Consider the following 22,277-nt stretch of genomic DNA (forward strand, 5'->3'; position numbering starts at 1 on the left):
CATCTTCTTACTCTGGGTATTCCAGCTCCAAACCCTCATCCCTCTCACCAGGGAGTGACTGCTGCCTGCCTTCTTGCAGCCTTTCCCAGCAGCCCCCTTCTCTTGCCAGCAACCTGCCTATTCCTGCATGGCTGAACCTGTTTCTAATTAGTTTCCTGGTCCTTGAGTCCTCATCCAGGTGCAGCCTGTGGAATTAATTGGCTTGCCTGGCCCACCCCTTCCAATCCTGTGTGAAAATAATCATTTTCAGAGGAACAATAATTTGGCCTCCTCAGACATTATTTACAGAGTATTACACTTGAATTTACCGATGCAACCCATACTTTCATGACTGATCATTCTCTGACACTATGTTCATGTGAGCATACAGTATGATATTTATTTGCGTAAGAGAAATATGAGAGATGGGCCTTTGGAATACAAAATGAATATTATCTTTGTTCTTTTTAGTTATGTATAAGTCAGGGTCAAATTTACTAGAGTATTTAATTTTTTAAAGTGTTTTATTTGAAGTAACTTATTAGAATAAGAAGATTAAGAACTCTTCGGCCTCTAAAATGATTCATAGTCGATTTCACTTTCTCTTCCAACTTTTAAATGCTAGAAATCACATATGAAAAAGGTTTTTTTAATTTTAATCACAGTTATTTTTCAAAGCTACTACTGAATTTGGCTGTTTAATTATTTACTTATCTAAATATTTTTAATTAAATTTATTTTTATTTGTTTTATATTTTGTGTGTGTGTGTGTTTTAATTATTTTCTACTTATTGCTACCATATTTTAATTATATATAATGTATCATCGTGTTCCCATTACACATCTGGTGTTTGGTATTTAATAATAGAATTTCTGGTAAGAGAAGGAAAAATGTTGATTCCCTCCAAAACTAAAATTCATAACACCCTTGGTTATGGAAGCAGTTCCAGATAACAACTAAAATATTAGTGCTCCTTCCCAAAAGAGACAGTTGTATAATGTGATTGGAATGCACTGCCATCTTATTCAGTCTCTTTTATAGTTCTAAAGTATATGTAAAATCATAATTTGAAATTACAGTTTTAATATGATTTCATTGCAGGCAGCAGAAGAGGAAGAAACACAGAATCTGAATGATGATACCTCCTCTTCTTCAGGCTCTACCTCAGGCCCTGATTTTAACTACATCCTAAACATGTCTCTTTGGTGTCTTACTAAGGAGAAAGTAGAAGAGCTAATTAAACAGAGAGATTCAAAGGTTTGAAAATTGTGGAAAAACCATTTTGAAACCATTTCATCAGCATCATTAGATCTAATATAAAGCATTTATATTGTGAATGTTCAAGTTTGGTATTCTTCATATTGTTTAGTAACATAAATTGCTACATACTACCTTTATGTTTTAGGGGAGAGAACTCACTGACCTCAGGAGGAAGTCTCCTTCAGATCTCTGGAAAGAAGATTTAGCAGCTTTCATTGAAGAGCTTGATGTATGTTTAAATACCTTTATGAATAAGTTTTATTAAGAATTAAAATTTTAATTGTTATTGTTTTCCTTAAAAAGCATTTATAGAAATAATGTACAATAAATTGGGAGCAGGAAATCTTTTGGTACGTTAAGCCAGGATGGCTGTTTTCTTTCATCAACATATAATTAGGGCTGTCAATTAATCAGTTAACTCATGTGATTAACTCAAAAAAATTAATTGTGATTAAAAAAATTAATCGCAGCTTTAATTGCACTGTTAATAATGGAATACCAGTTGAAATGTATTAAATATTTTTGTATGCTTCTACATTTTCAAATATATTGATTTCAATTACAGCATAGAATACGAAATGTACAGTGCTCTCTTTATATTATTTTTATTACAAATGTTTGCACTGTAAAAATGATAAAATAAATAGTATTTTTCAATTCACCTCATACAAGTACATTAGTGCAATCTCTTTATCCTGAACTTACAACTGTAGATTTTTTTTATTACATAACTGCATTCAAAAATAAAACAATGTAAAACTTTAGAGTCTACAAGTCCACTCAGTCCTCCTTCTTGTTCAGCCAATCGCTAAGACAAATAAGTTTGTTTATGTTTACAGGAGATAATGCTGTCTGCTTCTTATTTATAATGTCACCAGAAAGTGAGGTGTTTGCATGGCACTTTTGTAGCCGGTATTGCAAGGTATTTACATGCCAGATATGCTAAACATTTGTATGTCCCTTTCATGCTTCGACCACCATTCCAGAGGATATACTTTCATGCTGATGACGCTCGTTACAAAATGATGCATTAATTAAATTTGTGACTGAACTCCTTCGGGGGAGAATTGTATGTCTCCTGTTCTTTTTTACCCGCATTCTGCCATGTATTTCATGTTATAGCAGTCTTAGATGATGACGCAGCACATATTGTTTGTTTTAAGAAACATTCACTGCAGCTTTGATAAAATGCAAAGAGGGTACCAAAGCGAGATTTCTAAAGATAGATACAGCACTCGACACAAGGTTTAAGAATCTGAAGTGTCTTCCAAAATCTGAGCGGGACAAGGTGTGGAGCATGCTTTCAGAAGTCTTAAAAGAGCAACACTCCGATGCGAAAAATACAGAACCTGAACCAACAAAAAAGAAAATCAACTGTGCATGCTGGTGGCATCTGATTCAGATGATGAAAATGAACACACATCAGTCCGTACTGCTCTGGATGGTTATCAGGCAGAACCCATCATCAGCATGGACGCATGTCTGCTGGAATGGTGGTTGAAGCATGAAGGGTCATATGAATCTTTAGCGCATCTGGCTCATAAATATCTTGCGATGCTGGCTACAACAGTGCCATGTAGGATGACCAGATGTCCCGATTTTATAGGGACAGTCCCGATTTTGGGGTCTTTTTCTTATATAGGCTCCTATTCTCCTCTTCCCCCTCCCCATCCTGATTTTTCACATTTGCTACCTGGTCACCCTAGTGCCATGCGAATGCCTTTTTTGACTTTCAGGTGACATTGTCAACAAGAAGCGGGCAGCATTATCTCCCGAAGTTCAAATTTCATGATAAAGAGGTTGCACTACAGTACTTGTAATAGGGGAATTGAAAAATATTATTTATTTTGGTTTTTTACAGTGCAAATATTTGTTATAAAAATAAATATAAAGTGAGCACTGTACACGTTGTATTCTGTGTTGTAATTGAAATTAACATATTTGAAAATGTAGAAAAACATCCAAAAATATTTAAATAAATGGTATTCTAATATTAACAGCATGATTAATCGCAGTTAATTTTTTTAATCATAGGATGGTAGGGCTGGAAGGGACCTCGAGGTCATCTATTCCCGCCCCCTATGCTGAGGCAGGACCAGGTATACTGCGACCATCCCTGATAGGCGTTAGTCTAATCTGTTCTTAAAAACCTCCAATGACAGGGATTTCATAACTTCCTTTGGAAACCTGTTCCAGTATTTAACTGCCCTTATAGTTAGAATATTTTTCCTAATATCTAACCTAAATCTCCCTTGCTGCAGATTAAGTCCATTCTTCTCCTACCTTCAGTGCACACGAAGAACAATTGACTGCCATCCTCTTTATAATAGCTCCTAATGTATTTGAGGACTGTTACCCAGTCTCCTCTCAATCTTCTTTTCTCAATACAAGACATGACCATTTTTTTTTTAACCTTTTCACATAGGTCAGGTTTTCTAAACCTTTTATCATTTTTGTTGCTCTCCTCTGGACTGTCTCCAATTTGTCCATATCTTTTTTTAAAATGTGGTGCCCAAAACTGGATGCCCAAAACTTCAGCTGAGGTCTCACTAGTAGAGTGGGGCATTTACCTCCTGTGTCTTATATACAATATTCCTGTCAATACACCCCAGAATATTAGCCTTTTTGCAGCTGTATCACATTGTTGACTCGTATTCAATTTGTGATCCACTTTAATCCCCACATCCTTTTCAGTAGTACTACTGCGTGGCCCTAGCCAGTTCTTAACCATTTTGAATTTGTGCATATGATTTTTCCTTCCCAAGTGTAGTACTTTCAACTTGTCTTTATTGAATTTCATTTGTTGATTTCAGACCAATTCTCCAATTTGTCAAGGTCATTTTGAATTCTAATGCTGTCTTCCCAGTGTGCTTGCAACACCTCCCGGCTTGGTGTCATTTGCAAATCTTATAAGCATACTCTCCACTCCATTATCTGAGTCATTAATTAAAATGTTGCAAAGTACCTGATCCAGGACAGATCCTGACTGGACCCCACTAGATATGTCCTCCGAGTTTGACAGTGAGCCATTGATAACTATCTCTGAGTATGGTCTTTCAACTAGTTGTGTATCCACCTTGTAGTAATTTCATCTAGGCCACATTTCCCTGGTTTTCTTATGAGAATGTCTTGGGGGACTGTATCAAAAGTCTTACAAAAATCAAGAGATATCACATCTGCTGCTTCACCCCTGTCCAGTAGGCCAGTAACTCTGTCAAAGAATGAGATTAGGTTGGTTTGGCATGATTTGTTCTTGACAGATCTTTGCTCACTATTATATCCTTATTATCCTTTAAGTGCTTACAAATTAGTTGTTTAATAATTTGTTCCAATACCTTTCCAGGTATCAAAGTTAGGCTTCCTGATTCATGATTCTCTGCATCCTCTTTGTTCTCTTTTTTTAAAGATAGATACCGTTTGGCCTTCTCCAGTCCTCAGGGCCCTCACCTGTCCTCCATGAGTTCTCTAAGATAATCACTAATGATTCCAAGATTGCTTCAGCTGAAGTACCCGAGGTTGACTTTCATCAGGCCCTGTCAGCTTGAATACATCTAACCTATCTGAATATTTTTAATCTGTTTTTTCCCTATTCTGGCTTGTGTTCTTTCCCCCATGTTATTAATATTACAATTACAATATCACGATTATTGTTTTTAGTAGTGGCTAAAGCAAAATAGGCATTAAACACCTCAGCCTTCTTGCTGTTGTCTGTTATGAGCTCCCCCTTCCCTGCTAAGTAGTGGACCTACATTTTCCTTAGTATTTCTCTTGTTCCTAATATATTTATAGAAGCTCTTCTTATTGCCTTTTGTGTCCCTTGCTAGGTATAGCTCACATTATAAGATTCTTTACTTACATGTTAATTGCAGATCCTATCCCAGGTTTCCTTTTTCATGCAAAATACTATCTGCTCAGTGTGTCTCTTTCTTCTATTCCTCATACCTGTGGCAATAAGAACAAACTGAAAGAAGTGATTTATGGAATTACTACTGTGAATATTGAATGTAAAGTCAAGTTTCAAGTGATTCCAGGCTACACTTGGATCAGTCTGTCCGGAATTAGATGAAATCTGTAATTCCAAAAGTTAAAAAGACAATTGAGCTTAACTGTAATGCACAGAAAATCCTCACATGCTCAAAATTTTAATGTCTATAGAATTGAGCTAGTTCCCAAATAGATCTAATATATTGTAATATAATTATGCCAGTCACATGAGTTTATGGAAAATTAATTTTGTCAAACTAACTTTATCATTTTTGATGAGCTCATGAGTTTGGTTGATAAAGATAATCATGTTGATGCAATATACTTAAGACTTCTGTAATGCATTTGACTTGGTACTGCACAACATTTTGATTAAGAAACTAGAATGATGCAAAATTAACATGACTCACCTTAAACTGAGTAAAAATTGGTTAAGTAATAGGTCTCAAATTGTATTGGAAACAGGAAATCATCACTGAATGGGTGTGTTTCTAGTGGGGTTCTGCAGGGATTGGTTCTTGGCTCTACACTATTAACATTTTTATTAATTATCTGGAAGAAAACAAAAACATTACTGATAAAGATGATACAAAGTTTTGGGGAGTGGTGAGTAATGAAGAGGAAATGGCACTGAAAAAGAGCAGTCTGGATCACTTGGTATTTTGGGTGCAAGCAAACAATGTGCATTTTAATACAGCCAAATGTAGTCATACAACTAGGAACAAAGAATATAGGCCATAGTTACAAGATGGGGACCTCTAACCTGGGAACAGTAACTCTGAAAAGGACTTGGGCATCATGGTGGAAAATCAGCTGAACATGAGCTCCCAGTGTGACCAAAAAGACTAATGAAATCCTTCAATGTATAAAAAGGGGAATATTGAGTATTATATTACATATGTATTAGGTATTTGGTGCAACAGCTGTGTCCAGTTCTGGTGTCCACAATTCAAGAAGGATGTTGAAAAATTGGAGAGGGTTCAGAGAAGATCACAAGAATGATTAAATAATTGGAAAACATTCCTTTATAGTGAAAGATTCAAGGAGCTTAATCTATTTAACTTATCAAAGAGAAGGTTACGGGTTTACTTGATCACAAGCTATATGTACCTATGTGGGGAACCAAAATGTAATAGTAGAAGGCTCTTCAGTCTCGCAAGCAAAGGTATAACAAATTCCAGTGCCTGGAAGTCAAAGCTAGGCAATTTCAAACTAGAAATAATGTGCAGTTTTTTTAGCAGCGAGGGTCATTGACTGTTGAATAACTTGCCAAGTGTTGTGGTGAATTCTCCATCACTGGAAGTTTTTAAATCAAGATTGGATGTTTTTGTAAAAGAGATGCTCTAGTTTAAGCAGAAATTAATTCAGAGAATTCCTTTGCGAACATCTAAACTAGGTGGTCCCAATGGTCCCTGCTGTCCTTATAGTCTATATGAATTGTGGTTAACAAGTTACTTATATCTCTCTTTCCCCTTATTGCTCATTAGAAAGTAGAAGCTCAAGAAAGAGAAGATATTCTGGCTGGCATGGTTGGCAAACCAATAAAGGGTAAAGTTGGTAAACCCAAGATGAAGAAACTTCAGTTAGAAGAGACCATGCCATCCCCATTTGGTAGAAGAATAGTTCCACAGGTTACATCTGCCATGAAAGCTGATGCTAGTAAGAAATTGCTAAAGAAGAAGAAGGCAAGTCAAAATATTTAATTTATCATTTTCATGCTAGTTCTGTAGGAAGTGCTACTGCTTTTTACGTTACCAGTTAGCACAGGAAGAATCCAAGCCACTAAACCAATGGTACTATAAAGACACTTTTGCTTTATATTGCCCACAGTCTACAAAAAGGACAGCACTAAATGTCTGGTTGCTTTATATTGGCAAGCTTATTGTAATTGCTTACAGCTATTTTTTTCACCAACAAGTCTCAGTATTGGCCTGTTTATTCTTTGGCAAAGACTAATAAATATATTACAGTTTGGTCCTGAAGCACACAGTATTGCACTTCAGATTTATCACCACCTTTTTAATTTTTAGGGTGATCTTGATTCTCTAGCAATAAAAATGGAATTTGATGAGGAATTTGGTGGAACGCCAGCAGAGGGTGGTGGAGAGGACTCACTGAATACATCTGTCTCAGTGTCTAAAACTCCTAAACCCAAGAGGGAGAAAAAGGAGCCTGGTAAGTTACTTGCACACTGGTAATTAAACTCATTACATATTATATAAGATTAAGATATACAGCTGGCCAAAGCTACGTACTATATTTATGTTCATTATATTATCAACTTTTTTTGTACCTTTAGTTTGTTAGAGGCTGTCAGAATCTTAAACATACTGTTTTTGTTTTATACTATATTAGTGTACAAAAAGGGACCATATGCATTTTTAAAAGCATTGCCACAGGAGAAACATTCCATAATAATTACCACTATGTAGCTTCTCATGCTAAGGTTATGTCCAAGTGCTTTAGAAAAGCTATACCATAGTTTAGTAGCACAGTAGCAATGACAGCAGGCGAGGTAGTAAATGCTGTAGTTAGTTGCATAATCATATCCATTCTAACCCCCTGGTTTTAGTAACTAGTAATTTACTAAAAATACCACCACTGAGTTGAGTTTTTCCAGGTTTTGTCTCTTTCCAAAGATGATTTTAAAAAAATTGTGCCAGAATGCTTAAGTTTTGGGAGTATAAATAGAGTAGAAAAATATGTTTGTTTAATTATAAAAAAGGAACTTCTTTCTAACAATCTTTGGGGTTGCCAGATTACTGCAGAAGTAGTGGTGAAGAGCAGGGAGGCAAGGCTGCACTTAGAACAGCTGTGGGTTTCCAGAGTCTAGACAAGCACCTTGACTCTCAAGAAGAAATGTGCTGCTGTGAGTAGTAAAAGGCAGCTTTTTGGATATCTGTCATATTCTTGAAGTGGTCCCAGTACCACTGGCCGTAGTTCATGCATACAGAGCTGCAGGGTCATGAAGCAGCTCAATGCCCAGGCTATGCATGTCTGTTCTCAGAACGTACAACTCAGTTGCCAGAACTTTTGTCTTGGTACCACAGAATAACCAACGGATGTCTGTGTCCTGAGCAGCATGTAACCTTCTAGTGACACAAGAAATAGGTGAGGAAAGCAAAAAAGAGAAAATAAAAATAGATTGTAAAAAACTAAACTGTTGTCAGTAGCTACCGGTGTGGTGCTCTGCTCTTGTTCGATAATGATAACAGTCGGTTGCGTGTGTGTTCCCTCTGTCTGCTGTCCTGGCTCTGCGCAGATAGCTGACACAGCAAACCCCGAGAGAACCCGCAAAGACCACAGACTCGAATAAGGTCTGAAGGAACCCAAGCCAGGTTTATTGTCAAACGAAGCACAGTAATAGTTTCCCATAGTCTCTACAAGACATAATATGAATTTGTGCCCCCTGGCAATGGACCGGCTCAGTCAGTGGCGGGACTTTCCACTGCCCCCTAGATCAGACAAAGATGTGCACTCCGGGACCTACTTTTATATGGTTACAGGACAGATCAGTCATCCCTACTGACGTATTGAGGTACAGCCCCTTGACTCATTGGAGGCTGTCTCCCTCTTTGATCATGTTGTTTCAAACAGATCTATCCATCATGCTGTCCTGTTGACTCTGCCTTTAAGATGCACCTGTCTGTTTCTTGTTATCTCTGTGGAGTGTTCTGATGCCATCTTGGCACAAGTTCCTCTTATTAGCACTTATATGTGGATGCACCTGCTTTTCTAGCAGCCCTCTTCTCACCAACTTCTGTGAGTGGGGCCTGCCTCTGGCGCACAGCCCAGCTTTTGCTTAGCAGTGCCTGGAAGTATTTTGGTTCAGGCTTCAGGCCTCAGACTGGGCCTTTGATACAAGAGTTTATGTGTCAGGGCCTCATCTTACTACATAAACAAACAAACAAACAAAAAAGAGAATGCAAAATGAGAAAGTAAAAGACAGAGAGGGAGAGGCGTGTGTGTAAGAGAAGGGGCTTCCATCTTCTGTGAAGTTGTATCACCCAGACCTTCAAAGATGGGTAAATGTCCTTCAGGAAGAAAAGGGAAATGAGAACATGATATTCCTTTCAGAAAAGCTTTTACAAAAATGTAGGAAGCCAATTTTAGGCATTATAAAGAATAAGAAAAGACACCATAAATCTGTGCCCTCCCGCCCCCCCACCCCCGGCCGCATAACACCCTCCCATCCCGTTCTAAGTATTACTTTATATTGTAGGTACCAGGGTGAGAAGAACACCATCTTCCACAAAATCTGCTGCAAAAAAAGTGAAGAAACGAAACCCTTGGTCAGATGATGAATCCAAGTCTGAAAGTGATTTAGAAGAAAATGAACCTGTGATTATTCCAAGGGACTCTTTGCTTAGAAGAGCTGCAGGTACTCAGTTTTTTTGTAAAAGAAGCACTGTGTATTATAGAATGACTGTACGTGAACTATTGTATGAACAGAATATGCAAACTTAAGTCTTAAATATGCCTCTCAGAATATTTTTAATCCTGATCTTTCCTTACTTTGAATAGGGGATTTGATAACCTGCATATAGCTTGTGTTGTAAATTCTGCTCTAAAATACTGCTAAAATTCTGCTTAAAACACTAAGCTTTATATTAAAGAAGGAGATACATTCAGTTATTTATGTTCCCTCATAAGAGGTAGGTTTCACATCCTTCCGTAAGAGATGAATGTTTCTTGGAATTAACTATTTACAATAGTAGGTTTTGCAGTGTGGACTGGCAGCTGCTAGAACTCCATACTTCCTAGTTAACAGAAAAAAACCAAACCAAAACAAAAAAACCCTCATGAAACAGGTAAATGGAAACAAGATTCAGTTATTACAAACCAGTTACATTTTATATAACTGGTTTGTAATAACTAGGCAATAGCAGCAGAGTACTATAAAACTACCAAAAGAAAAACCACAATCTGTTCTAAAATATTTAGCTCCTGATATATGAACATACTACAGTCTGAGTTAGACAGCATCTGAGAAATGTATCCTGAAAATTGTTCTTAAATTTAGGGATTTAGGAACAGTTTGCTCAAGCTTTATAATGATAAACAATGAAGATGGGTTCAGTTATTTATGCAACAAAATCCAAAATTCTGCAGAAAAGGACCAGAGAATTACAGTGGATGAGAAGCTGGATATGAGTCAACAGTGTGCCCTCGTTGCCAAGAAGGCTAACGGCATATTGGGCTGCAATAGTAGGAGCAGCAGATCAAGGGAAATGATTATTACCCTCTGTTTGGCACTGGCATCCACTTTTGCCCCCCCACCCCCACTACAGAAAGGAGGTGGACAAATTGGAGAGTCCAGAGGAGGGCAACGAAAATGATTAGGGGGCTGGGGCACATGACTTACGAGGAGAGACTGAGGGAACTGGACTTATTTAGTCTGCAGAAGAGACGAGTGAGGGGGGATTTGATAGCAGCCTTCAACTACTTCAACTACAAAGAGGATGGAGCTAGGCTTTTCTCAGGGGTGGCAGATGACAGAACAAGAAGCAATGGTCTCAAGTTGCAATGAGGGAGGTCTAGGTTGGATATTAGAAAAAATTATTTCACTAGGAGGGTGATGAAGAACTGAAATGGGTTACCTAGGGAGGTGGTGGAATCTCCATCCTTAGAGGTTTTTAAGGCCCAGCTTGACAAAGCCCTGGCTGGGATGATTTAGTTGGGGTTGGTCCTGCTTTGAGCAGGAGGTTGGACTAATTGACCTCCTGAGGTCTCTTTCAACCCTAATTTTCTATGATTCTATATGCTACCATAATACAAATAATAACTACATTGAAATGCTTTCCATTTTTCTTAGCTGAAAGACCCAAGTATACTTTTGATTTCTCAGAAGAGGAAGATGATGCTGATGACGATGATGCCAACAATAATAATGATTTAGATGAACTGAAAGTAAAAGCATCTCCGGTCATAAATGACCGAGAGGATGAGTTTGTTCCATCAGACAGTTTAGATAAAGATGAATATGACTTCTCTCCAGTCAAATCAAAACCTTCTCCAGAGTAAGTACGGTAACCAAATAGTTTCTTTAATATTATTTTTTAATTTAAGATAACTCTTTAGAGCTAGTGATTTTGGCCCATCTCAAATCAGAAACATGGAGATCATTTTGGGGACAATTGGGCAATGGATTAACATATTAATAATATACATACACACAGTGATCGTATTAAAGGCTAAATTATACCTGCTGGGGAGGGGTGGAGGTGCATCTCATTTGAGTGTGTCAGTGAAGCATAATGTGTTCTAGGAATACTTCCTGACCCCCCCCCCCCTTCCTGGAGTTTGGAGACTGGGGAGGGATAGCCTCATACTGACATGCCAGCTTTGGAACCTAGAACTAGCTTAACGTTATCCTCACCCATATGTCCTAAACAGCATCTGCAACCTCCTTATGAGTACCTCCTGTACAGGTGGATTGGAGTGCAGGAAAGGGATTCTCAGCATATTCTCACCTTTCCAATGCACCAATGTGGAAGCAAGCATAGTTTGGCCTAAGTATTACTATAGTATTGAAGGTGCTGCTTGCCAAATGGCATTGCTAAGTTTCTCTGCTTCTCACCATGCCCTCGCTTCAGTTTTAGTATACAAAATAGGTTGACAAAAATAGCAAAACTGAAATTCTCCAATAATGTCAAATGATCAAAAAATTTGGCTGAGTAGTTATATAGTGGTAAATTTTTGCAAAGAGGTAGCAAAAGTGCTATATATTTTACAATACTAGTTTAATCTCTGAAGTGTATCGTACAGTGCCTGTACATTAGAATATATATAGCACAATGCATATACAGGTTTTTTTCTTTTTTTTTAAAGTAGAAAAACATCTCACGAGAAGAAGAATCAAGATTTTGGAAACCTGTTCTCATTTCCATCATATTCTCAGAAGACAGATGATGGTATGTTTACTCAGTTAACACTATAGAGACACACACGTTCCCTCACTCAGACTTTGTAGGTTGTTTGGTCAGATTTGGTCAAATCAGAAAAATCCCTGTAAATCTGGGCAGAATAATGCTAGAAAAACAAAGCATATGCCAAACGTTTTTGTAGTTGTTGGATTATCACAGATAAGAAGAAGTTGCAGTGTCCTTATAGGCTCTCTAGAATGTCAGATGTACTTTCTTCATAGCCTTAATTTTAACTGGAATCAAATACATTTTATATCTAGTAGAATTAAATCATGCAGTCAATGTATATGCTTACATCATGTACTGAACTTTTTTTTCTTTTAGATGCAACAAAATTAGACAGTGAAGAAGAGGATTCTGCTCCAGTTTTCTCATCTTCTTTTACCCTGAAACAAACAGAAAAAACTCAAAGTAAAACAGTAGCTGCTAAAAAAGGTAAATAGCTGTATTTGTACTAAACCAACATATTTACTGAAAGCTTAGTTCTCCTACATAATATTACTTCTGCAGATCCCCATAATAGGAGTTCCTTTTCTTGGGACCCAGTGGTGTGGAACAAAGGGTACAAACCCCTTCCAGCTCCTTAATTATCTTAGTCTCTCTCTCTCTTCACTGGCCACTGTGATCACATATCCTAATTCTTTCCAGGTCTGGAATTAGTGTTAAAATTTAGATTGGTGTTTATGAACTGGGTTGGTTTTTTTTTTTTTTTTTGGCATTAGAGGCTCCATGACCTGAGTGAAACTCTAGGTCCATATCAGACAGCTCCATGAGGCGCTTTTAAACTGAAGTAGTCACTCCAAGGTGCTCATGCTTTCAAGTCTTCTTCAGTGGGCTGAGCAAACAACTAATCTAAAGGCTCAGAGCACTTCTTGGGTCTCTTATGGCTGTTTCTTAAGAGAAATAAAAGATAACATAAGCACCAAGGAGAAATCATCAGGATTCTCTGAATCTGGTAGCGAATTGGAGATTAAGGTCAATGTCACTTAGCATAGTTGTCTTTCTTGGATACTAGGAATCCTGAGGATGAGGCCCTCCTTGAAGCTTTGGGGGTCCCCCGTTTGTTTCAGTGGGGATTACAGAATTGGTCTCTTGCAAGGCCTTTGCATGTGCTGCGGAGAGAATTAGAATGGGTGAATTGTCCCCATATAAGTGTATGTTCATCAGCTGGATCTGGTCCTACAGTGACATTTGGATTTTTTTTAGAGCTGTTAGCCAGCGCCAAGACTCATTAGGAGGTTCAGCTCTATCAGTCATGGTTCTGAAGGGGAAGTGAGGCACAAGGCTACTGATCTTTCTGGGCAACCCTCTCATAGTGGTGCTTGTGTCGCTGCTTCCCATTTTCATTCTGATCTGTGTCTCCACGGGCTATTTTTTCTCCTGGGCAAATTCCTTCCTTCTGCGTTCCATCTCGTGGGGTATTGGCCTGTGGACCTCTAGCGCAGTGAGAGAGGGTCTGTCTTTTAAGGGTAAGAGACTTAGGCCCCACTCTAAGAAAGCTATTATAAATGCATACTTAAGTGTTTTGCTAGCTTGGCCTTAGTGAGCGATGAGATACTTGTTTCCTTACCACTCACATTAACTTAAAATGGTGAAAAATAAGGTTCTCCTCCACATGGTGTTCAAACTAGTTGGTCCTTACCTTTAAGTCACTGCACAACTCTGCCCCTCCATACCTTTCTGCCCTTGTCTCTCATGTGTTTCCCTTCCCTTCTCCTGCACCCAGCTCATCTACTCCTTCATGATACCAGCCTTCCCACCCTGCCTCCCCATTTCACCCCCAGTAGTCCTGTAGGCTTTCTTTCCTGCCACCCCTCCTTTTTCATATCCTCCTTCAAACAGAAAAATGTTCTCTGCTGTGCTGTTCACTAGCCCTCACTAAATTACTACATTATATCTTACTGTTGTCATCCCATCCTTCCCCTCAAGTCCCTGGCATGTCTGATAGCAGCTATAAACTTTTCAGGGCAGTGAATGTCATTTTTTGGGACATGCTCCACAAACAGTTAGGCTTTGTGAAATATAGTAACTATTATTAATTTATTATGTAAGTCTAAAACAATGAAACTGAACGTTGAAAGAAAAATGTTTGCTCTAACAGAACATTCTTCCATTTTGAGGTTAACATTCTCAGCTGCCATAAATGTGAAAAAGAAGTATGCACACTTGAAGTCTCTATACGTGGATGCAGACAATTTTAACTTTTTTCAGAACTGAAGTGATGCATTGTCTTTAAAAAAAAACAAAACCCGTTTTTAGACTTTAAAACAAAGCTGTGTGAGAGTTATTTCCGCACAAAACACAAGTGTCTTAACTAAAACATTTCAGTTTTTGAGCTCCAATCTCATTGATGCAGCTAATTCCGAAGAGGACAAAAAATTGACCTCCAGCTAATGCAACAGAGAGAAAGCTTCAGCCTGAGTAAAGGGGCATAATTTTCCCAAGTACAGAAAATTCTTCTCACTTACTCATTTGCTACATCAGAGGTAGTCAATAGGCAGACCATGGGCCAAATCCGGACTGCCAGATGCTTTTGAATGGTCTGTGATATCTTTTTATTTACTTATTATCAGTATCATTATTATTTTTGTATTATTTTCTCTGGAGTCTGGACCTTGACAATACCTTGACCAAGAAATCTGGACCTTGACAAAAAATAATTGATTACCCCTGTGCTACATGATAATTATACTATAATCAGAGTGCCTAGTATCTTCTTAACTATAAGATTTATTAACCTAATATGTGAATTCAGCAACTTTAGTATCTCTGATTTTGTGAACAGCAAAACCAGCTTCAGACATACCCCCTAAACCTAAAAGATCTCCCAAGCGGAAGAAGATGGAAATTATAAACTCTGATTCAGATTCAGAATTTGGCCTTCCAAAGAAGACTGCACCACCCAAAGGTAAGGATTTTGGTGCATTGCATTGTTTGGATTAGTATATAATTACTATAGATACATATCTGTAGAATTTTACTACATTATATCTTACTAATATTACGCTATCACCACTAAAGCTCACACTTCCAAGCATGTTGTATTAAGTGAATTGTCTGACTTTCTCAGCTTCTGTGTATAACACAGGGTCAAATTGAGTTTTATGAATGAAAAAACAGCACTGTTCCTAAAACTAGAACCGAGTGTCATGAAAACTGTGTTCATTTCCTAATATGCACTAGTCAGCCATGAGATGTTTCTCATTGGTACAACATTACACATTCTATTGGTACCTCCCACAATAGACAATGTTGTAAAACGGTGCTAAGTGAACTGTACTTTATGGAAATTCATTTAATGGCACAAAATCTCTATTTCTTCATTATTACTAATGTTTCTTATAGGAACCTTTATTCTTCAGATACCATTTTCACTGTTGGGTCTCATGTTCCCAGTAAAAGACGAGAACAAAGCTCTCCTAGTGTAGAAGGTTTTAGCCCTTTGAATCAGTTCAGTGGGAAACCAGCTTTCATCCCTCACACTATGGCCACAGTAGAATTTTATAGTAGGAGATCTCAACCGTCAGGGAGTGGATCTAAGTAGATACAACACAGAAGACCGAAAAGAATAGCTTCAGAGACTACATGTAAAGAATGCCTCAGTGATGAGACATCAGACTAATTCCGCTAAATAGATGATGACGACAGTTGGTCATGGATAGCCTGGAAGGAGAATGGAGATCTCATTTAACTACCACTGCCTCAGAGATCCAACAGCTGTAGATCTAGTAGAGCACTGCCTTGTCTTGAACTGAGTGCATGAAATGCAAGAGTGAGATTCCTATGACAAGATGATAGTTTCAAAGAAGCAGAATTAAAGGTATGAAACAGAAAGTGAGACACTTTGGAGTGGCAGAATGGTAGCATTTTACTTACATTTTTTATAGGTAGAAGTAAAACTGTAGAATGTTTTAGCCTTTGGATGAAATTAAACTGTTTTAGAAATATATCTGCGAACATTCAGAACACCAAGCAATGTCACTTCTTTAATAGCAGTAAAATTATTTTATTTTTTCTCAACCAGGAAAGGGTAGAGGGTCCAAGAAAAGGAAAGCATCTGGTTCTGAAAATGAAGGTGAATACAACCCTGGGAAGAAAACACCCAAGTCAACCCCAAGCAAGGTCAGTTCAGAGAGTCTGTTGTTGCATGAAAAAGACAAGGTTTGGCTTCTTGATATCTGGCTATTATTTTCTGTATCACATGAAGCATTTTTACAATATTTTAAAATGTCTAAATCTGATCATTACTCTGAACTGGGATTTTAGATAGGTCTAGAATCTAGATGTTATAGAAATGTTTGTTTCCAATGTGAATGCCAGAATTCCATATTTTTATGGCATCATGGGTTTTTTCTTTTTCAGAAATCCAAGAAAGCCTCCTTTGACCAGGATTCTGATGTAGACATCTTTCAGTCAGACTTTGCTTCTGAACCAGCATCTAAGCCCCGGATGGGTCGGGCTAGAAAAGAAGTGAAATATTTTGCAGAATCTGATGAAGATGATGATTTTACTATGTTTAATTAAGTGCCCAAAGAGCACACACACATTTTCCAACAAATATCTTGTGTTGTCCTTTTGTCCCTTCTGTCGCAGACTTTTGTACATTTGACTTATTTTATGTGATGATGTAATTGATGGTTTTTATTGTGTGTAGGCATTTTAACATTTTGTTCTTACACCTACAGTTTTATGATCTTTTTTACTCATTGAAATGTTATGTATTTGTCTGACTGGCTCGTAGAAATGTTTTAGGCAGCGGTGCTAAAGCACACATTTTAATTGTCATGGTTGCAAACTGCAGACCTGCTTTTTGAAATGAAGTTTAAACATTAAAAATGGAAAACTGTCAGTCTTGTGTGAAGATTTGGACTATAGGTACTGCTTCTACACAGTTTTAAAATAAATATATTTTATTCTTTGCCAGGAGACTCCATGGAAAAAGGTAAACAGTATATGAACATAGAAAGCATTGTTAAACAATCTCAATGTACAAACAGAGCCAGTGAAAGTACATCACAGACTTGCTAGAATATATTTATATATATATATATAAAAAAAAATCCACTAGTGCTTTAAATGAAACCTAAGAAACTGACACTTTTTTAATCAGTTTACCACTGTTTTCACTCTGATTCATGGTGATTTAACAAGGTCAAGAAGCCAGATTCTCTCCCCCATGTATTTTGGAAGTCCTAGTGGTAGCCTGCTGGGAAAGCCCAACTCCTGGCCCCAGTTTCTTAAAGAAATAAACTAGACTCACCAGTTCAAAAAGTAGTGAATAAGCCTGTTGGTTATCCCATGAAGTTTCCCTAATGGCTTGTGAACAAGTAAACAAAAACATGGTAACACTGAAAAGTGTTTCTGCCTTGGAGGCTATCACTGAAAAAAAAAGTAGTTTTTAAAAAAATGTGTAGATATGTCATCAGCCAAGTAATAAACCACTTTTTAAAATTTAAAGTGAGATTAACAGTAGAACAAATAACATCTGAATAACTGATTGGGTAGTTACACTGATACAGAAGTTCCTTCTGCTAGTGCAGATTTTTTGAATACTTTTATGGGGAAGGAGATGGAATAAGAGATGCAAACTGAGGGCATCAAAAATGACACATTTTCATACTAACTAAATCAGAATGTCTTTTTAAATGTTCTTATCTGGACATGTACAAGTAGTCCAGTTTTTATAAACTTGATGTCCTGATCCTTTTAGATATGCAAGACAAAAAAGGAAAGCACCAAACATCCAGTATAGAGAGTAGAGCCATACATTTGTATGTACAAAGTCGTCAGAAATGTAACCAGAATTTAAAGTTTGAGATTGGTCTTGTCACCATACAGTCTTGGTTGTTCAGAAGAGAAAATAGAAGCTCAACTAGTTTCTTGTTGCTGATTGAAATGGCTGATTTAGAGTTTCAAACATTTTCTAGTTTTAAGAATTTAAACAGCAAGGAGTAATATACTGATACATATGAAAACGTCTTGGTCCTTTTTGAGTTTTAATAATATATATATATTAAGTCCAGAAACTAAGCAGCAGTAAAAATGTTTTTCTTGCTTTTTTCATCCCTGTACGTAAGGTATTAGGAATGTCTAAAGTAGCTGTAAAATGTCTTATTGCAAAAGTGGTGATTGACTGACACTGCTGTTATCCACTGAGCTGGGTGAGATGCTAGGACTGTGCTCTGCTGTATTTCCACTGGAGCTTGGTGTCAGTGGTTCATGTCCCTCAGAGTTCTCCAACATTTCCTGAATAAGCGGTGGCATTGATCCAGGGATTTCCATTTTCAATGTAATGACACGTTCTGCACCTTTAAAAACAACAGAAAAAACCTTTTGGTTACCAGTAGTGTGGCTGTTCATATTAATATTGTTACTTTCAGAAATTCCAGTTCAAGACAGTGAAATCTTTGTTTGATATTTTAAACTCCTTGCCTGTAATCAATTTATTAAATATTTTGCTTACAAGATTTTGGGGTCAGTGGTTTGTTTATGTCCTTCAGAGTTGCACAAGGTTTTATAAGCAAAATATTTCATAAATTGTAGTAGTGCAAAAAAAGCAGTACTTAACTATACTAAAAATAGTCAAAATTATCTGTCACTAAAAAGCAATATTAGATCAATTCCTTTTGAACATTTTGTGAAGTTTCAAAATAAAAGATACCACCAAATACAAGCTACAGGATGGGTAAAGGGACTGACCAGCAACTTTTTTTTTAGAGAAAGAAAACCATTTTCAACTTCTCTTCAAAATTGGTAAAACTTTACAAAATACCAAATTTAATTAAAGGACTAGGAGCATGTCCTGATCTATAATCAGTTTAGCTCCCCTGCATGTATTGCAGCAGCAAAGGATGTAAAATATTATGTTAGGGCAAAATTTGCCTTAAAGCACAGGGCCTGATTCAGCTCTTTTCCTTTGTGATTATGCCATTTACTTCTGATTTACAACAATATGAGATCAGAATAAGGCTCCTAATTTTAAAATTTCAGAAAATCCTATTTGTTTAGCAGCAGAGTGCACTCTGATGTTTTTGCTGGAGTTGCTTTACATACACACACTCTCACGTCAAGTATTTCCACTAGTCTGTTCCTAGGGATGTTCTATAGCTGATTACAAAAATAAATAAGAAAACATCACTCCCTACTTACTCTAAGGTTTTGTTTCTAATCCCTTCAATACTACAGCAACCTCTGCTACAAGATGATAAACAGACACAAGCCTTTTGACATTTTAAATATAAGAGACTACAAAATACAGTGCTAGAAACTGTAAATATGAAAAACACAGGTTAAACACTGACTTCTTTCCAACCTGAAGTCATAATATGCCATGAAATAGAAACTATTTTAACATATCATCATATCCCTCCTAACAAAAGGATTGTATGCTACTAAGCAGTAAAATACCCTAAGAATGTAGTTTAAAGTACTTGGAAACTTCGTAGGTAATAGCACCAGTTTCCTCTGAACTAACTGTATTTTTATGTAGAAATGGCACTGTAGACAGCATTACAATAAAAAAGGGCTAATAAGCCCTCTATGCTTCAGCGCATGATTCAGCAATTACTAATGGGATAGGAAGAAACTTGCCTTCTGTTTTATACACTAACATTTCTTTATACCTTCCTCTAAAGTATCTGGTACTGGCCACTATCAGATAAAAGACAATTAACTAAAGAGGCCTCTGTTTTATCCAGTATGACATTTCTTATGTGGAAAGTTCTCCATGCCTGCAGCTTAAAAGAACAATGGATTTAATTTCCCTCACTGCTTGTATAACCCCCAAATAAATCTTAGAACTACCCTGAATTCAAGCAACTTTGATAACAGTACATTGGGTTTAAATAGCCAGCATGGTGGAGATTTTGTAGTCGCCTAAGGGACTTAGGCTCCTTTGAAAAGCCCTTCCCTTTTCAATTACCATAGTAATACATTTCTGTTGCTCATAGGTATATACAGAAGGTGGGATTCATAAGGGGAACTTAGGCTGAGCATTGCAGCACCTAACTTTTAGGAGCCTTGCCATCAAGTCGAATTCACATCCCCAAGTTAGGCATCCAGGTGCCCGCTACAATGGAAGGGGAGAGTTAGGTGCTTAAGAATGGGTTTTATAAAAGCCATCATACTCCAACTCTCACATGGAGGTTCTCTATTGGATTGGCATCGCAGCATCTGCCATGGGTTGTTTACAACGAATATGGAAGCAACATAATCTCAGCACGACAACCAAGTTCAGAATCTATTCGAGCTGTATCCTCTCTGTACTGTTGTATGATTGCCAGTATGCCACTCAGACTGGGCAAAGCTAGAAGCTTTCCACACAAAGTGCCACCATTGTACATTGGGCATCATATTGGAATGACTTAATTTGTAATGCAGATGTTTACAGTCACTCCAGTCTACCAACTACTGGGGCCATTGTCCACAGACAGCGTATTACACTTTTCAGACATATCACCTGTGAATGCCGTTCTCTGGATGGTTTGTAACATCCAGGCTAAAATTCCACCAACCAAAGGATGGAGGCAGACCCACTATTATATGGGTTCATCAAGTCTGTTCTAATGTTGGTGTCTTGGGCTTTCAAGCCCTTGTGGTCGTATAGGAAGAGACCAAATGGCCCGGTTAGGACACTTCTGGGTCATGGGAGACCCAAGTTCCTGCTGCACAGGAACAGGCAGACTGGGAATTTCAACACCAGTATCGCTCTAATCACTGGGATAAATGTTGGTGGATATTTTATGTAGGACTCAGTCTGATAGACATGTACCAAATTAGCCTCAGAGTATGCCTTACCAGACTGGGCCCAGCGGGCAAGATGGGAGGAATACCCACTGTATTTACTTGTTCATAACCTGATTTTTTTTTTTAGTAACAAAGAGACGGGGGTCAGCTTATGACTGGGTATAGAGAGGGAGAGATGGGACACAGCCCCCCCCCCATCCCCCCAACAGAGGGTGCAAGGGGAGGCAGCAGAGCCAGAAGGGAAGAGGCAGGGCCAGAGTCTCTCAACTTCTGGCCACGCTGCTCTCTCCACAGCCTCCAAAGCAGCTGCAGCTCCGGGGCTGGCAGGCTGCAGCCATGCCACTAGGCCCCTGCCCCTCAGAGCAGGCTGTGGCTGCACCGCCCAGGCCCCAGAGCACGCTGCAGCCGTGCTGCCCAGTCTAGCCCACTGGAACATGCTGCGGCCACACCGCCCAGTCTGGCCTGCCGGAGCAGCTCCAGCCAGGCCAGAGACATCCGCCCCAGATAAGGTGGGAAGGGATGGAATGGGGAGAGTGTGGGGGTCCCAGGCTTGGGGTGGGATCATGTGGGGGAGGTAATCACTGGGGTCACTCCCCTGACCCCCAGCTTCTCCCCCCAAAAAAAATTTCCCACCAGTTGCTGTCCAGACCCGTCAGGGTCAGCAGCTGGCGCGCCGGGACACTGTTTACTGAGGTTTACCTCCGTGCCTGCGGACGCTCGAGGTAAACAAACCAGCTCGGCCCACCAGCGGCTTATCCTGATGGACTGGGAGCCAAAGTTTGCTGACCGCTGAATCATAGGGTCAACTTATGAATGGGTTATAAAAATTTTCCATTTTTACTTATCCATCGGGGGGGGGGGGGTGTCGCCTTATAAACGAACCGGCTTATGATCGAGTCTATATGTGAACCGGTTATGTTAGGACTGAGGCAGCTGTAGGCATGCCTAGTGGCAGAAATTTAGACCCTAAGGGGACTTTACCAGTGGAAAGTGAGGCACCTACAGGCTTTGGGGGGAACCGAGCTGGTGTTTTGAAAATCTCAATTTTGGATATAGATGCCTGGATGCAATTTGCATGGATAAGAATTGCTATGGTAAAAAAACAGAAAAGTGGAAATAAGACAAAATTTCCCAGAAGCACATATGGTAGACTGGGTGACCTTTCCTAAACATTTTTATAGCCTTACATTGCTACAAGTTGACTTTAGCTGGATGAGAGACAATTAACTTTCTGAACTTCACCCTCATGAACAAATTATGAGCTTTATTAAACTATGTATGATATGTAGGTCTTTGAGGACCACTTTTGGTTTCTACTCCAGTTCTGGAACTTCCCTCTAGAATGATCTTTCAATTTACGTCAAGCCAGAAGGCTAACTTCT

The 22,277-nt window shown here is 38.4% G+C and overlaps 2 protein-coding genes across 15 annotated transcripts in view; one reads left to right on the forward strand and one right to left on the reverse strand.

The window, feature by feature from the left end:
• Positions 1-16,999, forward strand: part of TOP2B (DNA topoisomerase II beta) — a 137,498-nt gene extending 120,499 nt beyond the window's left edge. The window contains exons 26-36 of one of the 2 annotated variants that reach the window (XM_045003214.1): positions 1,082-1,237; positions 1,386-1,469; positions 6,712-6,909; positions 7,255-7,399; positions 9,447-9,605; positions 11,040-11,244; positions 12,059-12,138; positions 12,475-12,585; positions 14,936-15,058; positions 16,175-16,272; positions 16,513-16,999. In XM_045003214.1, the coding sequence (XP_044859149.1) occupies positions 1,082-1,237; positions 1,386-1,469; positions 6,712-6,909; positions 7,255-7,399; positions 9,447-9,605; positions 11,040-11,244; positions 12,059-12,138; positions 12,475-12,585; positions 14,936-15,058; positions 16,175-16,272; positions 16,513-16,674 (1,521 nt within the window). In that variant the 3' untranslated portion in view covers positions 16,675-16,999. Of the gene's footprint in view, positions 1-1,081; positions 1,238-1,385; positions 1,470-6,711; positions 6,910-7,254; positions 7,400-9,446; positions 9,606-11,039; positions 11,245-12,055; positions 12,139-12,474; positions 12,586-14,935; positions 15,059-16,174; positions 16,273-16,512 lie in introns of both variants that reach the window. The other variant, XM_045003213.1, reaches the window with a different exon arrangement.
• Positions 17,000-17,551: 552 nt separating this feature from the next.
• The window catches only part of RARB (retinoic acid receptor beta), a 499,718-nt gene continuing 494,992 nt past the window's right edge, over positions 17,552-22,277 (reverse strand). For all 13 annotated transcript variants that reach the window (XM_045003219.1, XM_045003215.1, XM_045003220.1 and 10 more), the window contains one exon: positions 17,552-18,458. In XM_045003219.1, coding sequence (XP_044859154.1) covers positions 18,262-18,458 — 197 coding nt within the window. In that variant the 3' untranslated portion in view covers positions 17,552-18,261. The remainder of the gene's footprint in view (positions 18,459-22,277) is intronic.

This window comes from Mauremys mutica, chromosome 2 (genome assembly GCF_020497125.1).
Source record: "Mauremys mutica isolate MM-2020 ecotype Southern chromosome 2, ASM2049712v1, whole genome shotgun sequence".
Lineage (NCBI taxonomy): Eukaryota > Metazoa > Chordata > Testudines > Geoemydidae > Mauremys > Mauremys mutica.